Raw genomic sequence first — 13256 nt, forward strand, 5'->3', positions numbered from 1 at the left:
GTCTCTTGTGAAGTTTGTCTAATTCATCAGTTCCCAAACTTTATACTGTGTCTCCTTCAGTGCTGCCTGCTAAACTTAACCAGCCTCCCCTGTCTTGTGCTCTTATTGGTGCCTGTTTATGTTCTTATTCCTTCTCCCTTGGTCCTGGCCTCCTGGCTCTTCCGTCTCTGCTCCTTTCCATTCCCTGTCTCCTGGACTCCTCCTGACTTTTTCTCCCTGTCCCTGATTGACTATGAGTGCCAGCAGATGCTATCACACTTCAATGTCAGCCCACATGCTCAGGGAGATGTGATGATGATTGCAGCCCAGCTTAATGTATGTGAAGAAACCTGGGATCAAGAATGAACATCCACTGCGCCCTTTTATTGCTTGAGTTCTTAAAATAGGTTTTATGTGGCTTTAGTATTTTTTTTCAACATTGTTCATTGTCTGCCAATCTTAGAAATGGATGCTTAAATATTATGTTAGCCTGAAGATCCTGATAAGCAGTTACATAAAACTGCGACAGAGAACAAAGAGTTTGTAAGTTTAGGTTATAATAAAAAAAAATAAGGAAGGATGGGATTGGTGATCATTTTTTGTTCTGGAACAATTTTGTCCTGCTGGAGCTCTGCTCTGATGCCAGTGTGTGTAACACGAAAGAATTCCATCCCAAAATTTTTTCTTGTCCCATTTAGGAAACTGCCAGGCAGAAATGTCTACGCTCAGATGCACAATGAAAAAGAGCAGGAGATGACAAGCCCTGTTAATCACAGTGAGGACACCCAGAACATCATCCAGGGTGAGGAGTTTATTGATGATGATCTGGACTCTCAAACACTAGGTAACGCAAGAGGTAACTTCGTTTTTAGCTTATAAATTTTCACAAGTAGTTAATTTTAAATTGATGTTTGGTTTCATTTTAGTTCTTTTTCATTTTCTGTTCAGTCTCAAAAAGATGCAAATGGTAACACCACTAACAAGGGATTATCTCAGTCACCTTTTGGCTTACTTGAGATACAGCCTAATGTATGGATGATGTGCTATATAGAGCATGAGTACAGACATAGTAGTTTAATGTCAGGAGATTGACTTGGACAATTTTAGAGATAAATTATATTTGGTAGAATGGGATATAATATGCAACAGTTGAATTCACTCAATAATCCCCTGATTTAGTGGAAAATTGAGTTCAGGCCAGAAGGATTTGTAGAGTCAATGCTTCTGAGATTTCATGGGTTGTATGGAGCTCCATTGCTTTATTTGCCTTCATATTCCAATGGCATTTAAAGTTTTTGTTATTAGAAACATTAAATTTATTCATGTATCAAAAGTATCATAAGTCTTTCTTAATTTAGCTGTTGATTTTCTAGTATTCATGAGGTGGTTGTAAAGAACCCATGAGGGAAACTTTCTGTGAGTATCTCTCAGTGCAAATTATTTCAGTGTCAGGTGGAAGTGTATATCCTGGCACCCTGTGGTTAATTTTAATGCAACATGGAGTTCTGATCTATAATACATTCTCTTCAGACTGCTTTCAGGTCACAGTCTGAAAATTTTAGGACAATGTAAAAAGCACCCAGTTCCATTTCTGAAAATTTGTGAAAATAAATCAGATGATCCAAAGCTTTTGGGATTTGTAGCAGTAGATTGATGGTGTGAAAGGCAACTGTAATGTTTTCGTGAACCTCAAGGAAGAAGATGTGTTTTAGCTGCACCCAAGGTAGCCTGGGCAAGACAGAACCTGGTCTGACGAGAGATTTCTTTATCTTGGGTTTCACCTTTTTTGTTTGTTGTCGATGTCTTTATTTTCATTTGCAGAACTGTGTGCTGCTTCTAGGTTCTTGGAGGTGTTAGCTTTGAACACAAGGGAAGAATCCAGCCTCTTGCTTTGCTTTGTGTGTTTCTATCTCTTGTGTATGAGTATCACTGCTTTCATTCTAATTTTGTAAGATGACCTTTGTTACTCTCCTGACTTTACCGGAGTTAGTTCCAAAAACAAACCTGGAAAAACAAAGTCTATGTTAAATTTGTTTGGTCATCTTGTCTCCAGGGTCTTTAGAGGAGAAGCTGAATGCTAACAAGGTTCTTGCAGACATGCCTATTAAAGTGGAGCATTCAAACACCTCTAGTAATGTACAAAAGCATATTTCTTTTAATGGTAGAAAATCCCTTGTGGCTTATTTAAAAGAAGGCAGCTTGGGATGCTCTAATAAAGAAATGCCACCCTGATTTGTAACACATTTAGAATTAATCTCTGCTTTCCCTGCACTCGTTACTCAGAGAAAACAAAAATCTTCCATCTGAGCAGAGCATTATTTTTGGGTTAAAGAGTACAAGATCATGATGTTTTGATGACATAAGAATATAAATGTGATTTTGAGGTGATTTGTGCTTCAGCCAGGTTGTCTGCAGCAGGAGAGTGTAAAAAGTTTATTTTTGTGGATCATAATAATTTGTATTTGTCAGCTACTGTACAGCTTTTTGAGAGAAGATGTTATTTAATACATAAAACTACACTCCTGCTCGCTCTACTGTTTTGTTATTTGCAATACTTTCCACTAGCTCCGGTATTGCTCAGTACTGCCAAGAAAATTTTCCTATTAATGATACTCTATTTTATCTGGTTTAGAGTATGAAACATGTTATAATCCCTGCTTTATATTAAATTCTGGTTTACTACATTATTTGCAGAAGGTTCCTATGCTATGGAGATCCCTTCTAGTTCTGGTGAGCTTTCTCCCTCCCTCTTGGGAGATGTCAGTAGCCGCCTCCGCTCCATGCACAGCAGGGATTTACAGGCCTGGGTTTCTGTTTGTTCTCTCTCTTCTCATAACTTTTGAATTTCCACAGTACAGTATTTCCAGACTCACCCATCCACTTTTTTTGTTTTCTATATATTTTATGTTGCCTACTTTATCGCAACCCCCACCTTGGGACTCCTCAACACCATTACCTTGCAGTGACTCCTTCTGGGAGAAGTGGCAACTTGAACAGCTACAGAGTTCCCTTATTGCTGATGCCGGTCAGTGTCCAGTCCCAGGTCAGTGGCATGTCGAATGGACGCCTCAGGTTCCATTCTCCTCCCTCACCTGCACCCCTCGAGACAACTACACCTTTATAAGCCACAAAGAGAACCAACTTATGCTGTCACTGGGATAGAAACCCTAGGAATTCACCACAAATCCACCACCATGAGCAAAAGCTTTGTGCAAAAGTGTGCTGTAGGTACATGGAGCTGTTGCACCAACCTTCACCTGACCTGTTGTTTGATAAAGACACTCTCTTATGCAATTTACTTGTCTCTGCAATAAAAGGGGGATTTTATGTGGACTACCTTAAATACACTAATGTTGGCCTTTTGTTTCTGTATTTTCCTAGGCAATCACTCAGGCGTGGTTTTGAGCATCAACTCCAGAGAGATGCACAGTTACCTGGTTAGCTGATATTTGCAGCTGAACACAAAAACCGAAAGACTCTTCACTGTACCATTTTATTTTTCCCTGGTGATGTCCCGAAATTGCAAACATGGCTGTAAATGCTGATGGAGAGGAGGTTTCTTATCAGTCCTGTGGAAAAAAGCATCCCTCATCAATTACCAAGGGCGAAGGATAACATGTCTTGTATTCACTCTATGGCCTGGGAACTCATTTTGACCAAAACTCAAACTATGGTAGCAAATTTGTAGCCCTAGGCACCTTCAATGCCACCTTGTTTCTTTTCTGTATATGCTCTATTTCTTTATTTTTAGAATGATTGACTGTAACTTTTTAATTATATTTTTGATTGAGGTATTCAGTGGAAGGCTGGGAGTCTTCAGCCCGAAAAGGTGATTTTTACACAAGTGACTAGACCAGAAAAGATGGTTGGTTGATCACAATGACAATTTTTTTAGTAGGCCAAGTGTTTCTGTACTGGGAAAGGACTGAGAGAGAGACAAATGCACTCCTAGATGAGACCAGCTCTTAACTGAAACACGTGTGAGACAATCTAACAAATTTAGGCTTAGGCCCTTCTGAGGATTAAAGGAAGTAAAATGTTAATTAGGATATCTTGTAATATACAATAATTCTCTTGTAAGTGTAGCAAGTCCTGACAAAGTATCAGCACCAGTATCTCCCCTAGTCCCATCACATGTGAAAGAAAAACACCAGCTTGATGCTATTTCCAGACCAGGTGCCTTCACTTGAAGACAGTAATTTTAGTTGCTTTTTTTTTTTTTTTCTCCTGAGCAAACCCCTCTAGGATGATGGCAGCTGCCAGACAAGTTCTCCTGTTAAACCCTAGATTGGTGGCCTGTCTCTTTTTAAATTTCCAGAGAGTGTAAATACCTCTTTTATGCAGCTTTCCTTGTATGTTTTTTTTTTTTTTTTTTAAACTTCCTATAAGGGGAGCTGTGCCAGGTGGGTCAGAGTTCTGCTCTGGGAAGGGCTGGGTAGCACTGCCATCTCCTTCCCACAGCATCCCTCTTTGGGATTTCCCCTGGCATTTGCCCTTGCTGGTGGGAGTGGGCAAATCCCAACCTGACCTTTTCCACTTGGGTTGGTTTGACAATCCAGAGGGTCACGGGGATGATGGGAAGGGATTTAGGGCTTCCCATTTCTTCCCCATCACCAGGGGGTGTCTCTCAGTCCCTACCACCACTGGCCCCTTTTTCTGCAGGGACAGCAGGGGAAGGGCTTCTGGAGGAGCTGCCTGCACAAAGGCTTGTGAGTCGGATCCTTGTTTCCTCATCCCAGTTTTGTCAGTTGGGTCAGAGTTTCCTAGTCTTGACTCTGCATCCCTAAAGAATGGCAATGCAGTGAATCCACACTCCTCTTGTCTTTTCTCTGTGGTTTATTTTAGCCATGTTGGAAAACAAGTATGGTGTAGTGTGGCAAGTTTAAATGTCTGGCATCCTGTGTGTCACAGCTGCCTGGGATTAGGATGCTTCTCTCAGAAACCTATATAATCTCTTCACTTTTTGCCTTTGATAGAGAATAAATAACTCTGTACTCACTGAATGTCATACTGATGCTAGTGACAAGCTCGCCCAACACCTTGTTTAAGAAGGATACAGATAGTGCATCGTCCAGAGTATGCAAACAGAAAATAATGAAGGCTAGTCAAATAGAAAAGAACTGTCTTAAAATCAGTGTATGCATTGGAATCATTCTTCCATGTAGCTGTGAATATAAAACATATTATCATCAAATGCAGCGGATTGGGAGGTGGTAATTCAGTGTAGTACTGTAGGCTCTAACTCCATAGGATGTATGAGTAAAGCACAAGAAAATCTAGATTATAAACTTACTGTAAGGAACTAGGTGGGAAAGTTAGAGTGAAGATTCTGAAAAGCACTTGCAAACCACTCAGGAAAACAATTACAAAAATTGTTCTAAGATTTCTGCCTATTTAGTTGTATAGTGCCATGTAAACTTATTAACAGAGAAGCAATGCCCTGGCTGACTGTTGTACGCCAGACTATGGAAATCCAAGGTCTTAAATGTATCTGAATCTGGGTTTCTTGAAGAGAAGTGCTTATACAAAACATGCTGTGAATTGTAAACTCCAGGGGCTTTCTCTCCTCACCAGCTCTTCTTGCTTTTTCTAGTGGAAATGAGCTCTGGAGCAGAGAATAAAATAACACTGCAACCATCTTACTTGTTCCTGTGAAATAAATCTGAAATAGGTTTTTTGTATAGGGCAGGTGAGTGGCAAACCAGCTTCATAGACAAGGAATGGGGTGGAAGCTCTGGCTTGGGGTTGTTCTCACATGGTTAGTCTGATTGGTAAAGGACTCTTTTGGAACTAGGTCACACATCTAATTTATGCTTTAACAGATAATTTTATACATTTAATTCAGGGTGATTTGTGTCTCTGATCACAGGAGTCTTTTGGAATGTGGTAGAATAGTTAACTGCTTGGTATTCTAATTAAAACTTAGCACAGTGTAGTGCCTGTAATAATTTTTTCCAATGCTTAATAATTGATTCATGCAGCACTCCTGTGAGGTTGGTTTGTCATGTCTTAAAAACTGTTTTCTAAAGACATGTTGGTATTACCGTAACTGTATTAATAATACCCAGCAGATAATAAAGGAAGCCTTTGATTTCCTCACAAGAATAATTTTAAAATGAATTATTGTAAAACTGAGAAAGTATTATTACCATTCTCTCATTCATGGTGTCTTGGTTTGTCTGTCAATGAAAAGACTCACTAGTGCTAGTTCTCACGTCTCTTGATATCTTTATATTCTTTATATGTATCTAAAATCCTGATACGTGAGTATTCAGAAACACAGAGTTGCTCCTATGCACGAGTGCTAGTCACACATGTGTGCATGCACACATACAGTATCTGTACATATTTCAGTTAAGCTTTTTTTAGTGGGGAAGGGTGATGTGGTGGCTAAGAAATAGATGATGACTGTCAGATATCTGGATTCTGTACCCAGACTTTGAGCAAGTTATTTCCCTTGTATGTGCTCCAGTTCCCCCCTATAAAATGGGGCTGATAGTAATTACCAACCTCACAGGGGCATTGTGAGGCTAAATTAGTTACTGTTTGTTCAGGATCATCAGAGCAAAAGAATTTTATGAGTATAAATTATTAATGGTTTAACTTTCTTTGTTTCACTTGTAATTATCACTGTTCTTAAAACTTCTCTACTGAAACCAGCTGCAATTATGTATAAATGTAAAAAAATGCATAATTCAAAAAATGTGCATCACTGGTAAAAAAGAAAAAAAAAGGTCATTTTATTTAAACACTGCTATTGGAACATACTGTTACATGGTAGCACTGCAACATTGGCTTTGATTTTGCTGTTGCACACTAGTATTGTCAACTCACTTGTATGCATTGTTATTTGATCAAAAACCTTATAAAAATGGGTACAGTGATATTTATCAGCACTGATATTGAAGTATACTGAATCTAAGAAAAGTTGGCAATGTACTGGCCTCATTGGCCTCTTTTGGCCTTCTTAAAATCTGATATATTTGCAATTTCAAAAACACTGTACTTTTCAGAGTGCTCCAAGCAGTATGATCTGAAGCATTCTAACAGAGCCATCAAGATTTACAGCTGTTGTCTTTGCTTTCTCTTTTGACATTAAATGTTTTATATGGCTTTGGAACAGCCCATCCATATAAAGTATTCAGAAATGCTCAGAGGACATTAAGGGAAAATGCACACAGTGTTAATTAATTTTTCAATAATATAAGCAATATAAAGCAGTGTATATTTTTATACTCTGTTGAAGAGGGTGGTGGAAATGGCTGTGAAGAAATAGAAGGCCTGAGGCGAGACGTTGTTGTTATCCACAGTTCACATCCAATTTCTTGGAACTCTTTTATAATATTCTCATTGAATTAAATCCTTCTTGATGCATTTTCTTCTTTCAATGACCAGTGTAATGAGGAGTAAGCTGTTTATTCATATAAAATAGATAATTTATTAACTAACTGTCCTGTAGAGTAAGACAAATCAGTGCTTTGCCATTAGTTCCTAGTGCAAAGCAAGTTTCATCTGACATGGTTATCATGGTTAACTGTGTTTTCAGTCCAATGAGACCTTCTCTTAGTGGGAAGACTGTATGCTGTATCTTTAATAGAGGTCACTAGAATGGAACTACAGTAATTTCCATCCTCCTTACACAGATACATGCTCAAACAAATATGTGGGAAAAAGAAAATCCTTATAAGAAATTAAATACATACAGTAGTTTTTTGATGATGAACCAAAGGTTCTGATAAGTTTTGAATTTCTAGTGTTATTTCAAGTCAATGTTTCTAAGTAGATAGAATCAATGACAATTTCAGTCATAGATTTCTCCTATGTTTCCTATTAAAAAAGTTTTGTCATTTTTTCATTAATGAGAGTTCAGGGGAAAAGAGAGACTAAACATTTTATTTCATTGCACAGTCCCTGCCAGTTGGAGTTATTGTAGTTGTTTTATTGTATATTGATTGATACCACTATATTGTTTCCATATTCATTTTTATTTTGGCATTTTAGATGAAAGTAAGTACCCATTTCTCTCAAAATATTGGATTTCCACCAGGACAAAATTTATAAGCATTTATCCTTATAAATCTTGATTTTTGAGATGCAAAATTTTGTTTTGTCTTTTAAGTCCATCCAGAAAGCTGCTTCCTGGCTCATTATCTGTTTTAGTCCCAGTTGTACACTGCTTCTACAACTTTCTTCAAAAGACTGGCACATAGCCAGTACTAGTCTGAGAAAACTTAAATCTTTCATTAGAATGGCATTTAATTGGCTATAAATAAGGTCTGCTCAGATAATTATCTTAATGTTAAGTTTGTATTTTCATGCTTTGTATTTCCTTTCAGCATCTTAGCATTTGCCCTCTCAGTGCCATTTAAATGCATTTTTATTCATGTAATGTTTTTGACTTATTTTTATTCTGTAATCATCAAAGTGACAAATAACTCAGACCCCTGGTTAGCTTTTGCAATTAATAGCCTAACCCTGCAGTCTTTGGGAAATGTCAAGCTGTGCCCTCTCAAATTTGTAATCTTCTATCCCAAGCCAGCCCTTCTACCCAGCTGATCACCTCAGCAGCATTGCCTCCAGTTGTCTGTGCATGTTCAGACTGGAGGGGGTGCAGAAGGGTTGCTCCATACTAAGACATCCTAGAACAGCCCATTTCCCAAATCTGGATGGGAATGTCATGCAGAAAAAGTTCTTATTTGTTCCTTCTTTTCAAGTGTGTTGCATAAGCAGAGAGGGTGCATGTTACTGGGGAAAGAAGAACCTGTAATGGTACTTCAGGCTGCTCTGGAGGCTAAAGAATGTATCCTCGGGATATTTTTCCATTGAAATTGATATGTACAGCAAGTTCTTTTCATGATTTTTAATATGAGATCTCATTTCTGTACGTCTTCAGTCCTAGCTTTTTTCCTCCTGTTAAATGGAGTAGTAAATTACTTAAACTATGAATTGTGGAGCCATGTATGACTTCCATTCTTTTCATCCTTTTTTTTTCCATATGTGAAGCATGTCAGCATTACTGTTTCCATCTAGTTTATATGCTGGTATCCGAGATGATCTTCTGTAAGACAGTACCTAAGAAATACTAGAAGGCTTAGAAATATGTACTCTAAAATACAACAACATAGCTGTGTGAAAAAAATCCGTATCAAAGAGCTATTATGGTTCGCATTAAATACCTTTTAGTAATATCTCTAAAAATACATACTCTTAATTGCAAACTATTTGCCTCTCTCTCCTTCCAGATTGATTTTCTTTCAGAGAACATTTACTTGCCCTAAAAAGAAGTGCATTCTTTCCTTTACACAAGTAATTTTGCTTAATATTTTTCCTTGCAACAGTTGGATTTCACACAAACTTCATCTGTCTTGATCAGCCTTGATTTCTGAGTTTCTGTATAATTTGCATCTTTACACTGATTACTTGCAATATAGTGGACATAAAGCCCTGTTAAGCAGCAATAATACAAGCAGCCGTACCTGGCACTGCTTAAAGAATATGCCTTTTTTGCACGTATTTTTAATGGTATATTGAGTATATTAATCACCAGGAATACCATGCATTCCAAATAACTTTCTTAATATGTCTTATATTTCTATGTTATTTGTTGCTAATTTAGCCAGCTTTTGATACTTATATTTAGTTCTTACTGACAGTGTCTGCTCTTGCAGATCAAAGCAAATGAATTGGTTTATTCGCTTTTTAGAAAAAGTATTAATTCACACTGCTTATTGATTAAGAGTTTAAAAATGAAATCTTTCTGAAATGGTGAAAGAGATACTTTTAATGAGGACAGCTCATACAGGAAAACAGTAGGTTTATATTCATGTGGCTTTTGAGATATTCTTATTAGGATTTTGAATAGAAAGGACTGTGCAGAAGAAACATGACCCCAAACATCAATAACATGCACGTAGGCAGTTTGCAAATGGTAAAACTAATCCAAAGGAGAATATTGCAATACACCACCTCTATGTTTCAGGTTCACATTAGGGCCTTTAAATGGTTAAAATATCTTATGGTTAGAACATCTAAATGGTTAGAATATCTCACAAACAAACTGCCCAGTGAATTGCCAAATTCATTGGCTCCATTTACTTGAAAATACACTCCTCTCTTTGGGGTTAATCTTCTGAGATGCTGAAGTAACTGTTCATGAAGTCACCTGCATTGTTTAATGCTTCCAAATCTTTGCCAAATAGCTTCTGAAACTAGAAAAAAAAAAAAAAAAAAAAAAAAAAAAAAAAAAAAAAAAAAAAAAAAAAAAGCTGAATTTCCACTCTTTTCTGTTTCTCCTCCTTTCCCCCCACCCCTGTTTTGTAGTCCTTTTGTTGTGTTTCATTACTGCTGCTGTTTGTGGCTCTGCCTTGCCTGGCTTCTCCAGATGACAGTTTTCTACAGTCCACTTTTTCTTCCTTGCTTTTTGTTCTCCTTTATGTTACTGTCTGTGTTTCTATTTGGATATGCACCCTACTGTGTCCCAATTGATAGCAAGAAGAATAACAATCGTCCCCATTCCTGGTTCTCCTTTAAGCTCTGCTGTATTTTCTGAGTCAATGAGGTTCCCTGTACTTTGTGTCACTGCAGCCCATCCTTCCTGTTTCTTTCTCATTTCAGTATCTTTTAATCCTTTCAGCTTTAATTTTGGCTCTCATTTTTGCTGAACCTTTCTGGAATTCTTATCTCTTACTTTTCAAAAACTTCTCTCAGATGTTCATCCCAGAGAGCACATGCTTCTACTTTGAGATGTGGATGAGTATTATGCTCTCTGAAAGAATAAAAACCAGCATTTCCTCTCTCACCAGTGTATATATTGGTTTTGCCATTGGTCTGTAGTAAAATTATGTATTTAATTGACAAAGATGGTTATCTGTTATCTCCCAAATATCTTCCTCTGCCTCCTTTTGGGTTATAGGCTGAGACATGGTGTTCCCATGAGTTTCCTGGACCACAGCAAGGGCTGGCTTGCTTTGCCAGCCTCGCAGTCTGGCAGGTACAGAATTGCAGCAGGGGTAGAGACACCTTGCCAGACCACTGGGCTGTGTTTGTATTTCAGTATGGTAAATGCTGAGGCCCAAGCTGACACACAGCCTTTTAGAGACATTGTTACAACCCAAAGCTGAAGAATAGGTGAAGTAAAGAGAATTCTTTGTTAATAGAGGGTCGGGAGCAATGTGATTTGACAGGTTTATGGAATGAGTCTGTATGAAACCTTTCCTAGAGGGTGGGGAAAATGGCTTGGTTTCAAGTTCCATAAAATACAAATTTAAGCAAAGTCACCAGATATATTTGGTAGAATCATCATGCTGGAGGAGCTGGGAGAATGTAATGGGAGTAAGATCATTGAAAAGCCCAGCCATATCTTGGAAGGGTACAGCCTGTCTTAGGGAGTGTGAGAGAGGTGTGGGAGGGAGGGGAGCACAGGACTAAGCAGGACAAGGAAAAGCAGGGAGAGTCAGTGTTACCAGTGTGTATGGTTTTACCATGTTGTTGATTTTGTTTTGCTTAAGTCTTGAAGCTTACTTTGATTTGTAATGGCAACTATTTATTTTGTTGGTTGCATGCAGAGACTTTAAACCATGAGTCTAAATTGAAGCAGCATGAGATACATCCAAAATTATCACCACCTCTCTGCCTATAATTTAAGACAGATCTGACTTGCAGCAACATCCCACCTGAGGTGCATGGAAAAGATGTTGCTTTTGGAGTTGAGATGCTTGAATGTGTGCTCCAGATGATTGGGGGTCATTTGCTAATGGTGTTCCTCCCTAGCACAGCACCAAGCTAGGAGACAAGGGAAAAAAAATATTTTACAGAGTCTGTCTCTTGCATTTATACTGTTGAAATGCAATTTGCTAGAATGCCTCTATGAGCTGTAATTTTATAATGTATAAAGAAGATGAATGGAGCTGGTGTAGTATTCCTGAGGGTAAACAGCAGTGACTGGAGTTTACTGAACATGTGACTAGAAATTTTAATTTTAGGAACAGAGAGTTCCTCCGTTTCATATACACACCAGGCCTTTGAGTACAGATCCTTTTTTTCATTTGTCACTGACAGGCTATGATTTATTTCTCATGGGTGTAAAGTCATGGGTTGCACTTGCTGCAGTGCAGGAGGCTCTGGAGGGAAAACATAATCAAATGGAGAAGTATACTTGAATTCTCCTCTCTTGATTCCAGTCTTCTCTGAGTTGTTTTTCTCTGATTGTCATTCTTTCCACAAACTGGATTGATGTTAAAAGGTGATTAACTAATTTTCATCCTCTTCTGTGTGGCTGAGGAAAAATAAATACAAGAAGTTTGCAGAGAAACAGCAGATTGGAAGAGGGTGGGGAACTTGATCATCTGGCAGAGTCTTTGGGAAGCTTCCACGTTTTATGTTTTACTTACCACTTATTTTTACAAATATGTACAGTGCCTGTGATTTACCTTTCCATTAAACTTTGATAGGCTTCTTTGCAGAAGGTGGTTTTCAAGAATGCCACCCTAGTGCATTGCAAGTGTGGGTTTAGGAGGCATCAAGTATTATCCTTCCTCACCTAAATGAACTTGGTGTACTAACTTGTTGTATTTATGAAGCAGCACTAGGAATATTGCTTCATCCTAGACTGGAGGAATATTTGGAGAGATGAGAGTTGGAGTGGGAGAATTTTCCTTTTTAAGAGTAAAGGATGGAAGCCAGCTTATTTACAGTGCATCTGTGGCTGTTCCAGCACAGGCGGGTGCGAAGTCTCTTAATCCAGGTAAAGACAGATAAATATAGACTTTGCTGGCATTACCCATTAAAACAAAAGGAGAAAAAAATGTTAAGTAAGGCAAGCCTAAATAATATTTCATGACTAATTAGTGCTGCAGCTCTTGGTAAGTATATGAAAGCCTATAAAATAAAAACCAGACTTGACAAATGTCTTGTGAAGATTCACAAAGCATGTCTCACTGCCTTGTTGTTAATGTGGAACATCCTTTATTTGGCATTGCAGGGCCAAATTCTACTCTTATTTATGGCCATGCAGTTCCACAGACATTATCAGTTCAGCTTTGTGTTACAGAAGAATTTAATCTGCGGTGAATTTGGAAAGCAACTGTAGTTTAAAATCAGTCTTTTCAATGCACCTGTGCTTACACAGGTTACTTACTGATTTTCACCATAATTTTTATTCCCATTGCTAGCATGAGAGTTCTTTGGATAGATGTAAGCTAATTACAACCAAGGTAGAACTGAATTTTTAACTGCTTATGACTGCTTGGTCAGCAAATGCTTAACACTGTATCCAACTG

The 13256-nt window shown here is 38.1% G+C and overlaps 1 protein-coding gene across 1 annotated transcript in view; it reads left to right on the forward strand.

Annotated features, from left to right (window-relative positions):
* SORCS2 (sortilin related VPS10 domain containing receptor 2) overlaps positions 1–7286 on the forward strand; it is a 529534-nt gene extending 522248 nt beyond the window's left edge. Inside the window, exons 26-28 of the mRNA XM_053975679.1 lie at positions 678–823; positions 2943–3022; positions 3361–7286. Coding sequence (XP_053831654.1) covers positions 678–823; positions 2943–3022; positions 3361–3384 — 250 coding nt within the window. The 3' untranslated portion in view covers positions 3385–7286. The remainder of the gene's footprint in view (positions 1–677; positions 824–2942; positions 3023–3360) is intronic.
* Positions 7287–13256: the final 5970 nt, after the last annotated feature.

The sequence above is a fragment of the Vidua macroura genome, chromosome 4 (assembly GCF_024509145.1).
Source record: "Vidua macroura isolate BioBank_ID:100142 chromosome 4, ASM2450914v1, whole genome shotgun sequence".
Taxonomy (NCBI): Eukaryota; Metazoa; Chordata; class Aves; order Passeriformes; family Viduidae; genus Vidua; species Vidua macroura.